Source organism: Ochotona curzoniae, unplaced genomic scaffold, assembly GCF_017591425.1.
Source record: "Ochotona curzoniae isolate NIBS_2020 unplaced genomic scaffold, NIBS_Ocur_1.0 contig_4064, whole genome shotgun sequence".
In the NCBI taxonomy this organism is placed as follows: domain Eukaryota; kingdom Metazoa; phylum Chordata; class Mammalia; order Lagomorpha; family Ochotonidae; genus Ochotona; species Ochotona curzoniae.
In genome coordinates, this window is record NW_024466107.1 from 93,084 (window position 1) to 112,454 (window position 19,371).

General features: G+C 40.4%; 1 protein-coding gene and 1 pseudogene across 1 annotated transcript; one reads left to right on the forward strand and one right to left on the reverse strand.

Annotated features, from left to right (window-relative positions):
* Positions 1-4,426, reverse strand: LOC121159018 (zinc finger protein OZF-like). The gene is made up of 3 exons (XM_040984003.1): positions 4,134-4,426; positions 3,797-3,889; positions 1-1,739 (listed from the first exon to the last, which is right to left on the reverse strand). The coding sequence occupies exons 2-3, from the start codon at positions 3,832-3,834 to the stop codon at positions 59-61; spliced, it is 1,719 nt and encodes a 572-aa protein (XP_040839937.1). The 5' UTR covers positions 3,835-3,889; positions 4,134-4,426; the 3' UTR covers positions 1-58.
* Positions 4,427-16,403: 11,977 nt separating this feature from the next.
* On the forward strand, positions 16,404-16,882 carry LOC121159019 (annotated as a pseudogene).
* The last annotated feature ends 2,489 nt before the right edge of the window (positions 16,883-19,371 follow it).

A 19,371-nucleotide genomic window follows, 5' to 3' on the forward strand; every position in this document is an offset into this window, starting at 1 on the left:
ATCTGACTGCTTGCAAATATATTCATAAAGTTTTTTCCCTTTGTGGATTATCTGGTGTCTAATGAGGGGTGACTGCTGCTAAATATGTATGAGGTTTCTCCCTTTTGTGAATTTTCTGATGTCTAATGAGAGTTGGCTGCTGGGTAAAAGCTTTTCCACACTCATTACATTCATAAGGTTTTTCCCCTGTGTGAATCCTCTGATGTATGATTAGGTTTGAATTCCGAGAAAAAGCTTTTCTACACTCAGTACATTTATAGGGTTTTTCCCCTGTATGTGTTTTCTGATGTATGATTAGATGTGACTTCCGACGAAAAGCTTTTCCACATTCATTACAATCATAAGGTTTTTCTCCTGTGTGCATTCTTTGATGCATGATTAGGTGTGATTTCCAAAAAAAAGTTTTTCCACATTCACTACATTCATAAGGTTTTTCCTCTGTGTGGATCCTGTGATGGCTAACAAGATCTGACTGCATGCAAAAGGCTCTTCCACATTCACTACATTCATAAGGCTTTTCCTGTCCGTGGATTCTCTGATGTCTTTTTAGATCTGACTTCTGGCTAAAGGCTTTTCCACATTCAGTACAATCATATGGCTTTTCCCCTGTGTGTATTCTCTGATGCATGATTAGATCTGACTTCCGACAAAAAGTTTTTCCACACTCAGTACATTGATAAGGTCTTTCCCCTGTGTGCATACTTTGATGTATGATTAGGTGTGACTTCCGGCGAAAAGCTTTTCCACACTCATTACATTCATAAGGTTTTTCCCCTGTGTGGATTCTCTGATGTATGATTAGTTCTGACTTCCAACAAAAAGCTTTTCCACACTCAGTACATTCATAAGCTCTTTTCCCTGTGTGCATACTCTGATGTATGATTAGGTGCGACTTCCGACGAAATGCTTTTCCACATTCATTACATTCATAAGGTTTTTCCCCTGTGTGGATTCTCTGATGTATGATTAGCTCTGACTTCCAACAAAAAGCTTTGCCACATTCATTACATTTACAAGGTTTTTCCCCTCTGTGTATTCTGTGATGTCTAACAAGATCTGACCGTATAACAAAGGCTTTTCCACATGTACTATAATCATAAGGTTTTTCTCCTGTGTGGATACTCTGTCCATTGAGAGATGACTGCTGGCAAAAGGCTTTTCCATGCTTATTACATCCATTTTGCTTCTCTCCAGCATGAAGTAGCTGATCTTTAATGAGTTCTGACTTCTGGTAAATGGCTTTGTTGCATTCATTGCATACATCAACATTTTCTCTTATGTCAGTTCTCTGTTGGGTGATAAGGCAAGATTTATAGCGAAAAGATTTTTTACAGTAGCCACATGTAAAGTGACCTTTTTCTGTATGAACTATCTGATTTATTTTTAGTTCTGTTTTATAAATAAGAGATTTCTCACTCTTGAAATGTTCCTGGAGCTTCTCTCTTAATTGTGCTTGTTGATGCTTGCCAAAGGAAGGATTGTTATGGAAAATTTTCTTTTCAACCTCAACCATTTCTCCTATCATGACAGGTGGCTTATGACTTGGATCTTTGATAACTATTTCATCAGACATAAGGAATGTCTTCTCCTTACAGAAGGTTTTTTCTTTCTCGTTGTGTTCAAACAATTGCTGGCAAATGTGCATATTGTCATGCTGACAGACACTCTCCCCACTTTGGAGTTTGTTCTTAGGTACATTAGAGGCATATTTTTTTCCAAATGGCATTTCATCAAGCGTCCTAGGAAAAAAACATTTCAAAATCAATCATTGCATCTTTCCCTTGCTCCTTTCAAAAGGCACCTCATCTTTGAGCTCTCTCCTGGGAAACACTTTCCACCTCCCCTCTTCTTTTTAAGTTCACCTGGTCACTTGGTGAATAAAACTCCTAGGTCTGCAATTGATTCCCAGTTTATATTTCTATATTAAGCTGAGGAAAGAACCACTGAGATTTCCTGGTAACATTTTCTATGGTGCCCAATAAGGGCCATGAAAAAACCTTGTAGAAGACTGACACTCTGCAGCAGAGTTCACTTTTCTACATGACTTGAACTGCCTAGGTGGATTATGAATCCTGACCAGCTACCCAAGTGCTGAGGTCCTTTCTCATGCTTCAGGTTGGTTTATCCTTGGTGGAGGAGGTGTGAAACTCGTGGCACCTTCGCACGTATTCTGCTTGGTATTTATTTATTTATTTATTCATTTATTTATTTATGTAGAGATTACTCATGAGTACATTTGCATGATGCCCTCTACATTTCTCAGATCAATTGGGAAAAGATCAATCCTTTTATGGTGTCTCCTGTCCCAATCCTACCACTCACATGGCTTTCTAGTTTTGAGATCCGAACATCCATAGCATGGTAGGGGCACATTAGAAGTTGTAGAATAGGGCCCGGTGCGGTGGCACAGTGGTTAAGGTTCTCGCCTTGCACGCCCGGGATCCCTTATGGGTGCCGGTTCTATCCTGGTGGCCCTGCTTCCCCGCTTCCCATGCAGCTCCCTGCCTGTGACCTGGGAAAGCAGTCGAGGATGACCCAAAGCTTTGGGACACTGCACCCGCATGGGAGACCCGGAAGAGGCTCCTGGCTTCGGATTGGCTCAGCTCCAGCCCTTGTGGCTGCTTGGGGAGTGAATCATCGGACAGAAGATCTTCCTCTCTGTCTCTCCTCTTCTCAGTATATCTGCCTTTCCAATAAAAGTAAAAATAAATCTTTTTTTAAAAAGTTGTAGAGTAAGAACTATTTCCTGATCAGTTGAAACAACCAGTCAGAAATGTCTTCCCCACATGTTCTTGTCCAGAAGAAGAAGGATTAGGCAACTCTTAAAAACCTAAGACCCTTCTGAAAACTTTGGTCATCTCTGCCTATCTCTCTTCCAGTGTCTCCCCATCTCCTGGCTCTCTCTCATAAAACATATTTATGTTTCCGTTCTTTCAGCTTTCTAAATTCACATGGTCACTTCGCAACTAAAGTTATCCCTGTCTGCATATGAAAAAAAATAGATTATATTTGTCAAGTTTCTTTTTATACAATTTCCCTTTCATATCATGTTTCAATTATGGCCGGTGCTTAAATTAAACATTTTTGGCAATGCAACTCTTTGAGCTATTATATACGTTTTGCAATTGCAACTTGCCTGAAGATTATTTCTTGACCTTCCTGATTAGCTTCATTCCGCTCATTCTTTCTGTAGGAATCTGAAATGAGGAAAAAGAGTAACCATATTCATAATTCACATGTAAGTATTACTTCTCACATGCTCAAGTAAATCCAATGAAGTTTCTTGTCATTCTAGATATATCAGTAAAATGTGATCATTTATGAGCAATACATCTTTTTTACTTATATACTAATATAATAGTTTTTGTGTGTGTTTTCAATTTCTTGAAATATATTTTAAGTTGATGGGGGTAGGACAAAAATGTGGCACAGAAATTCTAACTAGTGCTTAGGATATCTCATATCCCATAACACTACCAGTTTGTTTTGTCTTGGCTATTCTGTTTCTAATACAACTTCCTGAAAATGTATCCTGGGAGGTGGCACATGATGATACAAGTTCATGTAAAAGATCAATATGTAGCTCTAGATTTTATTTCAGGCTGGCAAATTCTAAGGGTTGATGCCATTGTTAAAATGAACTTGCTTATGAAGACTATAGATTGCCTGTGTCTAATGCGTGGCATCACCTGTCCTTTGGGAAGAAACTGAAAAAAAAAAAGAAAGTCACAAAGAATTTCAATCAACATTTACTGAGCCATGTATTAATTGCCTTGCTCAGTATGCTCTGACTTACCTGGAAGTCGATGATTTACAGATTTTTTCACTTTGCATGGTAATGATTCTTGCTCCAAGTTGAAGATCACATGAGGCTTCAAAATGCAGTACCCTGTTAATGGGAAACAATATAGACTTTGTGAAATCACTATTTTTGAAGCTTAAAGGAGGAAAGCTGGGATCCAAGATCTGTGTCAGAAAAGGGCTAATATGAATTACTATCTGGAGGGTAGATATTCAGATTCTTTGTAGCCTGAAATATTAGGACTAGCAAGTACTAAAACTTTATAAGCTATTCTTTAGTTTGTCAACTATAAAGAAAGTATTCTACTTGGGCATGATAGAATTTCACTCACCCACAGACAGCAGATTGCTATAGGTCTCAAGCATCACATCCTGGTACAGAATCCTTTGAGTATTGTCCATATTCTGCATTTCCTCCTGGGTAAAGTCCACAGCCAAATCTTCAAATGACACCAACACCTATAATAACACACATATCCTCAACTCTGGATCACTAAGTAGAAAGATTAACGGTTCAATTTTTGATTTGCAATGTCTTGGATGTAGCTTAATTTACCATTTTCAAGGCATTATACAGTAAAAGCAAAATGAAAATATCTTGTATTTCTTTTCCAATTTCAAAACTACAATAAGATATGTCTTATTATTCTGTGATAGATTGTTTTCTCTAATGACTCTGATTCCAGTTAACTATTGAAGGCATTGTTAAAATAAACTTGAAAGTGAAAGACCTCACTCTGTCCCTCTATCATTGCTACTCTGCTTTTCAACTAAATTAAAATAAATAAGCATTTTAACACTGAGCAAAAATATTACCCCAGTGCCTGTAAAAGTAAGAATGAGTGGTTTTTAACTGGCATATTGCCCTATATTCTCTTTCAGTAGAATTTCTTCTTAATAGAATGATGTGCTTTTGGCATCTCTGCTGATTTCTCAGCTTTAAAGAAGGGAAAATTTTTCTAGATACTTACTTACAGGTATAGGATTAGAAAAGTTAGTCTTTTTCTGTTGGAAGCCATAAATTAAGAACAGAATCTGTATATGTCCATATACACATATGAATGTGAATCATTTCTGCTTGTTATTTGACTTTTTATGAAATAACATTCGAATTAAACTAAAATTTTCATGACTACATAGTAAACTGCAGACTTAGTAGGGAGACAAATTGCAGCCTCATTCTTATATATCTTCTTGTAACAAGTAGCTAAGTCTCAGCCAGTCATAATTTGACAATGGTAGAGAAAATACACATTAGGCAAAGGTAAAATCAAGTTGTTTCTGTATATATATTGAAAGTCTTTTAATATTAACCAGTTATCTAGTTTTTTCTTGTTATTATTTACTTTATATAAAACAGAATAAAATGTAGTGCATATACATGATTTTAAGAATACTTTTTTTGTTTTCCCCCATTTTCCCTGTTACATGTTTTAAATGTTTTAAATGTTCTAGAAACTCTTAATTTTAAATTAACTGAAATATTCAAAAGGAAAGTAAAATAGGAAAGTCTAACAGGAAAGGGGTATAAAAAATGAAGTGAAAAGATACATTTCAGGGTGGGTCTCAGGACTGGGCGTCTCATGCCTGGATCCCAGACAATAGCCACCATGTGCACGTGGTTAGCTGTCCCCGAGCCTGCCTGGGCTCCAGGGGCTGCTCCCTTCAGGGTGAGTACACCAAGAAGGGAGGTCTCTGTGACTGGGCAGGTCCAGGATTCACCCGCCGCCTTCATTGGGCAGTGAATGGAATTGGGGAGGGAGGCAACCTTGGGCCTGGGAGTTTAAACTTCCAGCAGCCTCCCAGCTGCTGGTGGGTCTCAGGACGGGGCTTCTCATGCCTGGATCCCAGACAGCCACCATGTGCACATGGTGAGCTGTCCCCGGCAGCCAGTGCGCCATTTGGTGCCAGGATCCACCTGCTGGCTGCCCTGCTGGGGAGCTCTGGGGTTTTGCCTCTTTGAGTTGCTGCTTAGTTAGCTCCATTGTGCTTCTAGGACCTGAAGCATTCGTTAAGATTCCCATTGACAGTAACTCTTCCTTTGTAAAACTTCTAATCATTGAACAATGCTGACCACCAAATACCAGCTCATGCAAAAGCTATGGCTTGGGGCTTGTCCTGCAGAATTATATCATGTTACCTGACATGATGATAGATCAGAAAAAGGGTCACATTTAGCAAGCAATTACATTAACTAGCACTCAAGAACCATAACCAGGGGTAAATTCTGTGAGGGATGTGTGGGCAACATCCTGTGAAAATTCTAGCCCCACTGGTTATCACAAGAGTTGGGGTGGTGATGGACTAAGCTAGATGTGACCAAGGAGCCTGCCATAAATCACAGATAAAGGAACCCCCAATAGCCTGTACTGGTCAGGGCAGCAGCGCCTGATTGTGCATCCTGAGTAGGGTGTGGGGTGGGCCGGGCTGCAACATTCACTAGCTCATAGAAGGCCAAATGGAAGGCCAGACTACACCTGACACTGGCCTAATCCCAATGGCATGTATGAGAACTGGGTCTGGAAGTGGATTAAGTGGAGGAACTTGGGAAACCCCTGGCGAGTCATAGCTCCTGCTGGTGAACATGTGGTCCAAACCTGGGGGTCGGACAAGCTGGGAAAAGTAGCTCCAACAGCTGGGTAATGTGTCAATTGGTAATGGAACAGGGTAGATCAGGCAGGACTGAGCAAACCTTAGCCCACAAGCAAAATTAGAGACCAGGAGGGAGCACAGATCAGGCCGAGGTAGGCTCTTGCACCTACTGCTCTGCATGAGCCAGGAACGCTAAGCCAGTGTCTAAGGCAGAGTTCAGGACAGATGAATGGCTGTGCCATGCTGAGTCAGAGCAACCACTGGCATGCATGTGATCTATGGCTGGGAATAGGCCCAGTTGGGGAGCTAAGGGGACAACCCTAGCTGGGTTGAGGTTCCCACCATGGGGCGTGTGACCTGGAATGGGGGCTGCACTCTGATCTGGAAATGGTTGTAGTCTCCCTTGGCACAAGTGTGGACTGGGATTGGATGCACTGAACCAGGCCAGATCCCAACACCCTCTGGTGTCCTGGAGGATCAGGTTAGATGTGCAATAGACTAGGCAAGATCTCAAACCCCTACTGAGCCATGTGTGAGCCATATGTGGGTATGGACAAACCAGTGCTGGGCTGAAACATCCAACAACAAGAACCAGATTGGGTTGAAGGCCAGTCAGGAAAATCCACTGTTCCTGCTATGACAGGAGATGGTCTGAGTTGGGCTGGCTCACAGACCCATTGGTAAGCGTGAAAACTGGCATTGGGAGAGATTCTGATGGAGGAGCCTGGGCAACTCCTCTGGCAGGACACAGACCCAGCAAGTAAGTGCAAGAAACATGATAGGAAACAGCCCAGAACAGGCCATGGAAAGTTACCCATTGGCATACAATTGGCAGGGGTCAGGGGAAGACCAGGCTGAATCTGTCCACATCATCCACTGGCAAATCCAAGCACCAGAACAGTGTGGGTCGAGCCAGGTTCGGTTGCAACAAAGACTAGTGCACAATACGGAATGCCAAGGTGAGGTTGCCTGTACCGGAAGGGACCGTAGCGCCCAACCAGTGTGAGAACAAGGAAGGGAGGGGGCAGTGCCCGCAGGGGAATAAGGGAGGGTTCCTTTGCTGGACAGCTACTCCCGCTGGAGAGCATGGGCTGGGATGGGGGCAGACCAGACAAGCAGGGCTACAACACCTGTACACCTCATGTGGACTAGATCAGGGAAAAGCCAGGCTGGGCTGATTATTCCTACTGGTGCAAACAAAATCAGAGTGGGTGAGGGTTGTTTGGGCTTAGCCACAGCATCAGCTGGCAGAAGCTGGCACTGGGGCTAGTTCTGTCAAGTCAAACCACAGAACTATCTGGAGAGTGCATAATCTGGGAGTGAGAGAGACCTGGGAGGGAAATAGTGGGCTCCTCCCTCTTGGGTTACCACGTCCACGGGAGAGGAAAAAACTAGGACAACGGCTGGGGTGGAATGGGGTGTGAGACAGACTGGACTACTGCTACACATACTGGCAAACCAGGGTAGGGGGCAGGCCTGGTGGGGTTATTGCGGGTCACTCCAACTAGGCTGCAGCTGCCACTGCTTTATGCGAGGGCCGAGTATGTGCTGGGCAGAACCAGGCTGGACTGCAACACCCATTGATTCCAGTGGAAGTCGGGGCTGAAAACAGAATCAATCCAGCAATTGCAACCACCAGCTGACCAGGGTGATGGACTGTGCTGAGCCCTGTACTTGCTAGCACATACAAGAATCTGGTTTGAGAACACCTCAGACAAAGTTTCTTTGGAGATCTCCCCAATCGAAATGGCGGACTCAGAACCCTAACCAAGAAAAGACAGAAGACAGAACAGGTCAACCAACCATCTCAGCTATATGTTGGCAGCAAAATATGGGACAGAGACTCTATGATGGACAATGTCAATCAGTGGACTCTTCAAAGGCCTCATAGTGCTTGGAGTGGCAAGATTGGCAGCGATTCATAATTGTTGAAATATCAAAACCACTTGAGCAAGAACCTCAGAGCATGCCCTACATCTGGGACCTGGGAAGGGTGGGAAATTGGGTGGGCCTTCTCCCTTAATATCTCCCTTTAAACATGAAGGAAACAATCTGGAAAAAAATAAGTTTTACCCACTTTCCTGTAGCCCTTGAACCTTTTTACCCTAATTGACTATGTAGAGATTGTCAAAATATAATAAAAAATTTTTAAAAATTTTTAAATATAATAAAAAAAACATTTCAATCATATACAGTTTAGAAACAAACACAAATCATTAAAACTATAGAATATCATCCTTCTGCAGACAAGCAGGAGGGAGGGTAGAAAAGGAAAAATCACTAAACTGAGATGTGTAGTTGAAACATGCAAAATTTGTTCACTAAATGCAAATATATGTATATACATATGTATGTATGCACACTAAATAGACATTACACAGTAACAGACAATTCTTCAGAATGACATAATTATGAAATAAATGTGTCTAAAAACAAAGGTCCAAAAGACACAACATGAAGGACACAATAAAAAAACTTCAATATTGGCTAATAAATCTAACAAGGCATATATCAACAGTTCAGGTACAGAACAGTTTTAGGAGGGGTGTGCAGAGAAATCTTCATTACCCTAGTGAGGAATAACTAATATTTCATGTCTTCCTCACAACTTCTAGGGTGATGGAAGATTTCTCCGCTCTCCCGCCCCATTACAGAAAAACATAGGGTATTAAAAGTATATTAGGTTTTACAATTCTTTGATGTAAATTATAAGCAGTCTGACTCACATTGATTGTTGGTTCATTGGTTACTTCAAAATATCTTATTGTATATGAGATAGGCTATTTGAGGTTGAGATAATATTACATTTTACAGGTACTATTTTTCTTTTTTCTTTTTTTTTTTAAGATTTATTTTTATTATTTTTTCATTGGAAAGGCGGATATACAGAGAGGAGAGACAGAGAGGAAGATCTTCCGTCCAATGATTCACTCCCCAAGTGAGCGCAACGGGCCGATGCTATGCCGATCCAAAGCCAGGAGCCTCTTCCGGGTCTCCCACGCGGGTGCAGGCTCCCAAGGCTTTGGGCCGTCCTCGACTGCTTTCCCAGGCCACAGGCAGGGAGCTGGAAGGGAAGCGGGGCTGCTGGGATTAGAACCGGCGCCCATATGGGATCCCGGGCGTGCAAGGCAAGGACCTTTAACCACTTGCGCCACCGCGCTGGGCCCAGGTACTATTTTTCATATTGACATCATTTCATCTTAAATTAAGGCAAATATGTGGTATCTAAGTAGACTAAACAAAAAAAGCCAGGTTCAGCAAAATTATGCTTCAACACTATAAAATGCTAAGTATTATAATGAAAATAGACACAAGATAGCTGAACAGTAATCTATAGCCATTTTAAGATATATAGAACCTAGCTGTATATAAACTAAAATAGAAATGTCAGTGAAGTAGTCACAGGATGTGGTTAAGAACTTGCATTTTTTTTAACATATTGGTTACTCAATGCTAAGTCAATTAATTCGATAACGTTATAACTTGTTGCTGATGTTATGTTGGGACTTTTAATTGATCAGGATGATACTCCGCTGGCTCTATCTTCAGACCAGAGAAGATTTCCCCAACAAGCCACTGAACTTATCTGGACAATAAGAGGCTGGACTCTATGCTTGGTATATGCTTGCTGCAACGAAAGAATCTCAACTGAACATGAAATGTGGTTATGCAACAAGGTGGAGGAATCCACCATGGTGGGGGAGGGTTAGGGAGAGGGTGGGGGAAATCCCAGTAGCTATAAAACTGTGTCACATAATACAATGTAATTAATTTAAAAAGTATTTCAAATAGTATTAGAAAATTTGTATTAATTTTATAGTCACCAAAAAAATAATAAGCTGATAAAAAATCAAATACAAACACAAGTGACAATAATTATATATCACTCCATGGAACTATGAGAAAATGTATGCTGAACTCAAAGTCAATAATAAAAGCATCAGGGCCAGTGTGATGGTATAGTAAGTAGGCTAATAATGAACTAACAGTGCAAGCATCCTGCATAAGCAGCGGTTCATGTTAAAGCTACTCCACTCCTGACACAGCCCTCTGCTTATGGCCAGAGAAAGCAACAGAGAACAAACGAAATCCTTAGACCTGGCACCCTTGTGGAAAATCTGCAGAATGTTACTACCCCCTGCATTCAGATCAGCTTAGCTCTGGCAATTACTATCTTTTGAGGAGTGAAGCATCCGATGGAAGATCTCTTTGTCTTTCTTTTCCGTTTAAAATGATTTTTTTTAGATTATTTTTTATTTACTGGAAAATCAAATATAAAGAGAGGAGGAGAGACAGAGAGGAAGATCTTTCGTCTGATGATTCACTCCCCAAGTGAGCGCAAGAGCCGATGCTATTCCAATCCAAAGCCAGGATCCAGGAACTTCTTCCAGGTATCCCACCTGGGTGCAGTGTCCCAAGGCTTTGGGTCATCCTTGACTGCTTTCCCAGGCCACAAGCAGGGAGCTGGATGGGAAGTGGAGCAGCCGAGATTAGAACCAGCGCCCATATGGGATCCTGGCGCATTCAAGGCAAGGACTTTAGCCACTAGGCCACACCACCACGGGGCCCTAAAATAATTTTTTAAATTCATTAAAAAAAAAAAAAAACTAAAGAACAATCATGAGGGTAGCATTGTGGAATATGAGTAAAGTCACTGCCTGCACAGCCAGCATCCCATATGGACACTGGTTCACGTCCAATTGTTCCACTTTGATCCTGGTTGCTGCCAAGGGCCTAAGAAAGAACACTGCTAACTATGTGGAAGACTAATAAGAAGCTTCTAGCTCCTGGATTCAGCCTGGCTTAGTTGCAGCACTGACACCTATCTCGGTAGTAAATCAATAATTGGAAGGATGATCTATCAATCTTTCTTTAACAGCTTCAAGTTAATGAATGTTTAAAACTATTTTAAGACACATGAAGAATACAAGATCTAAAAACTAAAAGATAAAACTCATTAGATGATCTGATCACATGGAATTAAATTAGAGATTGGTTTTTAAAAGAAATTTTTTATATGATTAGTATTCTAAAGTGTGAGAGAAAAAAAGGAAATCGCAAGGGAAATTAGAAAATACAATCAACAAATTGTACTTCACAATGACATGTTAAGTACATTTATAGCCACCAAAACATCTCTCTTATTTGCACATTACAGCACATTCATTGTGGGCTGGTTTTAGACATTTCCTTAGCAAACATTATTAAAAATAGATGGAAAACTGAAAAAGCCATTAAGGTCAATGGATAGTAGTCACAGGACAATCTCAATTTAATTTGTGCATCAGTTGAAATATACATAAATATGTATTGAAATGGGAATATGATTTTCAATTTAAGATTTTAAAACTGAAGAGTAAAAAGCATAACATGGTAATAAAAGAAAATATTAAAAATAATATAAATTAAAATATTTGGGGCCTGACTCTAATCCAGGAGTGCCACTTCACATTCAGCTCCCTGCCTGTGGCCTGGGAAAGCAGCCAGTCATGGCCCAAAGCCTTGGGACCCTGCATCAATGTGGGAGACCAGGAAGATGTTTCTGGATCCTGGCTTTGGATTGGCTCAACTCTGAGCATTGTGGCCACTTGGGGAGTGATTAATCAGATGGAAGATCTTCCTCTCTGTCCCTCCTTTTCTCTGAATATCTGACTTTCCAATGAAAATAAAAAATGAATCTTAAAAAAATCCTTGTACAATGGATTAGTGGCTAAATCCTTGCCTTGTACACCCAGGATGCTGTATGGGTGCCGATTAATATCCTGGCTTCTCCACTTCTCATTTAGCTCCCTACTTGTGACCTGGGAAAGCAGTCGAGGATGACCCAAAGCCTTGGGACCCTGCACCCATATGGCGGTAGAAGTGGGGGATGGCAATCCAGAAGAAACTCCTGGATCTTGGCTTCAAATTGGCTCTTGTCATTTGTAAAGCACTGTTCTTGCCCAGAAAAGCTGATTGACTTTGTTTCTCCAGCCATTGTGTATGGTTCATGTCTTGACTACTTAGCACAGTAGGAACTACTAAGGAGACTAGGGACAAGCAAGACTGGTTTTTAATTCCCTCTCTCCACCTTCTCTTCCAGTGGCCATTGCAGCCACTTGGGGCATGAACCAATAGACAGACGATCTTTTTGTCTCTCTGCTCTGTAAATCTTTCGAAATAATAGTAATATAGGGCCCAGCGCAGTGGCGCAGTGTTTAAGGTCCTCACCTTGCACGCCCGGAATCCCATATGGGCGCCGGATCTTGCTGGGGCCCATGCAGTAGGTGTGGATGACATGAAGGTGTGAAGAGAACAGCTCCCTGCTTGGCAGGGCCTGGGGAGTTTCCAGCTATTTGGCAGGGCCTGGCGGATTTCTCTCTGATCACCTTGACACAGTCTCACCCCCTGTTTGCATGGACACTCAAGCACCCCACTAAGAATTCTGTAATCTATTGAGGCATTGTTGTTTGCCCCTGTGAGATGGCTTTGACAACTAATGTGAACTTCAGAGTTAATGTCACTGATAATGTCTTGGTGAGTGGGCCTTTAACTGCACACAGGAGTACAATTAAACATACAATTAAACCCATGCCATTTCTGGACACCTTATTTTGTGCCTACCCATTGCCTCAGAATCTGTCCCAGACATATAGCATGCCTTCTGGGAAATGGCTTAACAAGAATTTTACTAACTAATGGAAGTGATGGGAGTAAAAGCTGAAACTGCTATGGCAAAAATATAGTTACTATGACCTTAAAGGTTAGCCTGTCCTTGCAACTCTTTAGAGCATAGAAAATGTAGCTGTTTTAACCACTTTCATAATTTTTTAACTAGAGGAAATATAGGACACTTCTATTAACATCATAGAGATATACTTTTGATTATTGTTTGATTGCTTATGAGGTTGTAGAGCCTGCAGTTGTAGGGGAATTTAATGTTTGAAATTTCTTTGTCTTACATCTTTTCCCTTTTGATGCATTTCTCCCATTAAGTGATAAGTTGTGAAAATAAAATGTAGTAGGAATGTTTCACTGATTAGCAGGTAACCATCTGTGCCTTGGCCTTGTCACCTAATGGCTACTTCTGAAGAATGAATAACGGCTTACTTTAAAGAAACTGATTATAGAAACTTACGGAATTATTTTTAATAGCACCTGGTTGACCATGAAGTAAAAATCAATTGAACATCTGTGCATGCTGTCTTAGTTCTAAAGTTAAAGATAAAAATCAAATGTTTGTGCAGAGGCTTGCGATGTGTCTAAGTAAATAAAAAGGACAGCTTCTTCTTGAGCGAGGAGGCAGCAAGAAGGCACCAAGTGACAGCGTCTGTGTCTTTCTTTATCGCCGACTCCACGCACCCTTCCCGAGCTCCGAACTCAGCTGGAGCTGGACTCCGGCAGGTTCTAATCCAGGCAGCCCCGCTTTCCTTCCAGCTCCCTGCCTGTGGCTTGGGAAAGCAGTCAAGGAAAGCCCAGAGCTTTGGGACCCTGCACCCACATGGAAGACCTGGAAGAGGTTCCTAGCTTCGGATTGGCATAGCATCGGCCATTGCGCTCACTTGGGGAGTGAATCATTGGACAGAAGATCTTCCTCTCTGTCTCTCCTCTTTGTATATCTGCCTTTCCAATAAAAAAATAATAAAAATAAATCTTTATTAAAAAATAGTAATATAAAATAAAATAAAATAAATCTTTCAAAAATCCCTTTTGTATATCGAGACTCTCAAATGAATTAAGAGAAAAGCAATTGTATGAGAAAATATTTGGAAATCATATGATATAGGAGATCATATATTAGGAATATATAATGCATAAAAATTCTGCAACTCAAAACCAAAAACACCAGGTTCTAAAGTGGACAAAGAACTAACCAGACATTGCTACAAAGAAGATAACCAAAAGGCTAATTAGCACAAGAACATTCTCGTCATGAATTCATTAGGTGAATAAAAATGGCAATCATAATAGATACCACTTTATTCCCATTGCAATGTCTTTTATAAAAACAAAAAGTTCACAAAAAACTGAATTACGCATTACTGGTATAATAAAACTACGAAACAAATATGGAAAATAATATTCAAAGACTGCATATGTTGTTAAGCTTCTCATACATTTAGAACCAGCACAGGGTATCACCCAAAAGAAGCAGGGAGCATGGAAGTGTTTTCATAGCCTGCCTGTTTCCTTTTAAAGCTGTCAGTATTTGTGGACTGAATTGTGGCATAATGGGCTGAACTTTCCAAATGGGAGCAGTTCACATCCTGGGTGTCCACTTCCAATCCAATTTGCTGCTTTTGCTCCAGGAAAGCAACAAAGGAGGGGTCAAGTCCTTGGGAACCTGTGCCCATGTAGGAGACCAGAAAGAGGCCCCTGACTCCTGGCCTTGAATTGGCTTAGTTTTTGTCATTGCAGCCACAGAGGGAATAAACTTACAGATGGAAGATCTCTCTCTCTCTGTCACGCGCTCTCTCTCTCTCTCTCACACACACACCCACACCCACACACACAATCTTTTCTCCTCAAATCTGCATTTCAAATAAAAAGCAAAGAACATGTAACAGAGGGCAGTCCTGTGGTTTAGCAGATAAAACCACTGGCATTCCATATGGGCATTGGATCATATCCTTGATGTTTCACTTCTGACAAGATGCCTGGAAAAGAAGTGGAGGTTGGCTCAAGTACTTGGGTTCTAACAACCAATTGGAGACCTGAAAAAAATTCCTAGCTCATGGCTTCAGCTGCTCACCTATGAACACTCTTGTTATTTGAGATGTGAACAAGCCATGGGAGATCTTTCTCCATCTCTTTTTCCTAGTGGCTCTTCTTTCAAATTAATAAATCTTAAAACAAAACAAAACAAAAAAACCGAGCAAAATCTGCAATAGGAAATGGCATTGTGGCATGTTGGGTTAAACTACCACCTACCCCAGTTTCAATCTCTAAGCTAATGTGCATTGGAAACCGTGGAAGATAATTCAAGCATTTGGGTGAAAGACTCAGCCAAGAGATTCAGATGGACTTCCTGGTTCTTCTCTTTGACATGGTCCAGTCCTGACCATTGTGATTATTTGGAGAATCAATCTGCAGATAACAGACATGTCTGTCTCTCTCCTTCTCTTTCTGTAACTAATTTTTTTTTAAAAAATTAATTATATATATATATATACCTTTAATAAAAGAACATGTAGCATAGCCCATTTTCCACACATTCTTGTAGCAGCTCATGAATATAGTGCAGCCACCAAATGCTATCAGACACCACACCATTTCAGCAATTCCAACAAAGCAAAACTGAAAACTTAATAACCAATTTTTAAAAATATTTTGTAACCCTTACTACTCCGAAATGTTGAGTGTTTATTTTAAGGTTGGTATTAAACAATTTTCATTATATCATCTATAAGATCAATAAACACCATTTCAAACTTGATATCCCACAATAATTAACACATTCTTAGTTTCAATTTGAATCATGCAATAAATATGACTTGGCTATGGCATCAGAAAACCTGGAAAGAAAGTTTCAGTTTTGACAGCTGTAATGTCTTAGTTATGACAATTTTACCTTCTCTCATATTTGTTTTTTCATTTTAGTTTAGAAAACATCATGAAGTTCCTAAAACAAAATGTAAAACAAGCTGAGAGGTAAAACCAACTTACTGATGGTGTGTTTGTATTTTCCAGCCTTGGAAGCATGTGGTTGGCTTCAGTGCTACACCTGGAAGAGAAGGTGGAGAGAGGGAATTAAAAACCAGTCTTGCTTGTCCCTAGTCTCCTTAGTAGTTCCTACTGTGCTAAGTAGTCAAGACATGAACCAGACACAATGGCTGGAGAAACAAAGTCAATCAGCTTTTCTGGGCAAGAACAGTGCTTTACAAATGACAAATGCCAGGATGGCTCCCTTGAAAAAGTTTCGATAATTTTAATAATTGACAGTGGTTAAACTCAAGTTATCATTAGGTTAATGCAACCATTTACTGCTTATTTAAAAACTAATAATGCCCTCTTTCCACTTGGCAGCTGGCATGCCATCCAGACTGAGGAAGACTTGGAAACTGCATGAACACATGAGCAAAGGCTATGGCCACATCAGCAAGCACCGGAAGCACCCGGGAGGTCGGGGAAATGCTGCTGGCATGCATCACCTCAGCATCAACTTCAACAAATATCACCCAGGTTACTTTGGGAAAGTTGGGATGAGGCATTACCACTTGAAGTGAAACCCGAGTTTCTGCCAAACTGTCAAACTGGATAAGCTGTGGACGTTGGTCAGCAACCAGACAAGGGTGAATCCTACCAAGAACAATACGGGAGCAACCCTCATCACTGACATATTGTGGTGGGGCTACTACAAAGTTCTGGGAAAGGGAAAGCTCCCAAAGCTCCCAAACATTGTCAAAGCCAAATTTTTCAGTAGAAGAGCTGAGGAGAATATTAAAAGCATTGGAGGAGCCTGTGTCCTGGTAGCTTGAAGCCACCATTCATTAAAGTGCTTTTCTGCTGGTCAAAAAAACAAACATACAAAAAAAAAAAACCCCACAAAGCAGCAACTTATTTTTCAACAACTATTGTCCAAATTACAACATATAATAGAAAAAATATCATATTGTCACTAAAGTTTATGCTATGGAAAAATTCTGGGGTGGTGGTAAGTATTTCTATTTCTACAGATGAGCTGCATAGGACTCCAAATAAGGACTTCCATTAGAACATCTCTTGCTGTTATTACTAAAAAGTCTGTAGAGGGCAGAAATCTTTCAATCAGAGCAATTTTGTTTACGGCTGTGTAGGAAAATGGATATGATACATATTTCTTCTATACAGTTTTCAAAAAATTTTCCCAAATGAAAATTCCTGAGACTTCAATGTCACTTCCAAGTTCCCAAACCTTAAATGTCATTTGACTTTGATATTTTGTTTGCATTTGCCCATAAATATGCCACCCATAAATATGACAGCAGCAGTTTGAAAACTAATTTTAGGACCCAGCGCGGTGGCGCAAGTGGTTAAGGTCCTCACCTTGCACACCCAGGATCCCATATGGGTGCCGGTTCTAATCCCAGCAGCCCCGCTTCCCTTCCAGCTCCCTGCCTGTGGCCTGGGAAAGCAGTCAAGGAAAGCCCAGAGCTTTGGGACCCTGCACCCGCGTGGGAGACCCGGAAGAGGCTCCTGGCTTTGGATTGGCATAGCATCGGCCATTGCACTCACTTGGGGAGTGAATCATTGGACGGAAGATCTTCCTCTCTGTCTCTCCTCTCTGTATATCCGCCTTTCCAATAAAAAAATAATAAAAATAAATCTTTTAAAAAAAAGAAAACTAGTTTTACTTTACCTCATTTAAATACCTACATGATGACAAGAGCCACAGAAAACCATCAAATTTGGAAGACTGAATGTCATGATGTATGAGTTTGTGCTGGTGCTTGGAATAGATCACATCTGATACCCAAATGCCTTGTTTATGTCTACTGGCTATTTAACTCTTCCAAAGTAGTATTCTACTATTGCCTGGAACACAGTGGGTGGGTTCCAAGAATCCTCTGGGAAACTTTGATGGATTCCTGCTTGTTGGACTTTGCATAGCATAGCTTTGTCATCTTGGGAGTGAATCAACCAGCTGATGGTTCTCTTCTGTGCATCTACCATTCAAATCATTATTTTATTTATTAAGAATATCACCAATATACTGTATCTAAAATGACATACTTTTGGTTGATTTGTGAATATATCCTGGAAAGTAATAAGGAATTTAATTACATTGCAAATTTAATTGAGAACGTCACATAGGCATTTCTTTTACTAATTTTTTTAAGGTATTTGGGCACTCTAGTTTGTTTTATTCATATTAAGAAATTATATTGTTAGTAGTAAAATTATTTATGTATTTTTAAATAATTGAACATAGACTCATGCTAAAATGAGCACTATTGCTGTCTGTAGTGGATAACTGACATTATGCATTATAAGCCTATTTTATTCACACAATCCAAAGTATTGGAAAATAAAAAGATTAGACATGTTCAAGGAAGTGCCCTAACACAGTGCAGTCTTTTTCTAATACCTATAACAGTAAAAGTATCACTCAAAGTGTTATGGTAAGTAATAGCAAAGTGATGAGCCTGATATTAGGGACATCATCTTAGGTTAGGTACAACCCTACCAACTAACTGTAGCCATGCTAGGAGAATAATAAGAAAATCATATGCTGTTTGGCAGAATGTTTGAACCCATTGCTGAGGTTGTTCAACCATGACTGCAGGAACAAATGAGTTCTACCTTCCCAAGCCATAAAATGTTACTAAGTTAATAACCCTAAGGTAGCTCCACATGTAGCCCAGCCTAATTCTTAAACTTTCACAATTTGTAGTTTTTGTCTTTACCAACACTGATGTTCTGAACTTTGGGGTCAAGAGTTCTTTCTTGGGGTCACTGTATTGCTCAACAGGATAGTCTTCCATCTGCAGTGCTAGCATAACAACATATGGTCCTGGTTCTAGTCCCAACTGCTCTATTTCTGATTCACCTTGTTTATGCACTAGGAAAGTAGCAGAGGATGGCTCAGGTCCTCAGGCCGCTGCACCCACAAAGGAGACCTCGAAGAATCTCCTAGCTTTTAATCAGCTGAACTTCAGTTATTTCTCCCATGTGGGGAGCAATGCAACAGATGGCACTCTCTTTTTCTCTGTGTATATCTGCCTTTAAATAAAAACAAATAAATAAATATATTAGGATGTATTAGGGAACCTTTATTAACCAAACTTTGTGATAATAGGGCTCACTAGAAATTTATACATAACAAACCCATATGGTAATCCAGTCTGAATTAAAACCCTAAGAGGAACAAATGATCATTACCCTGAAGTCCATCCATTACACTGAAGACCTATGTCCTAGTTTCCCAGCAATATAAGTTATCCTAAGAGACATGCAACAAACAACTTGGACACACTTAAAAAGCTGTAAACATTCACCTTTTCTGGGCTTCTCTGTTCA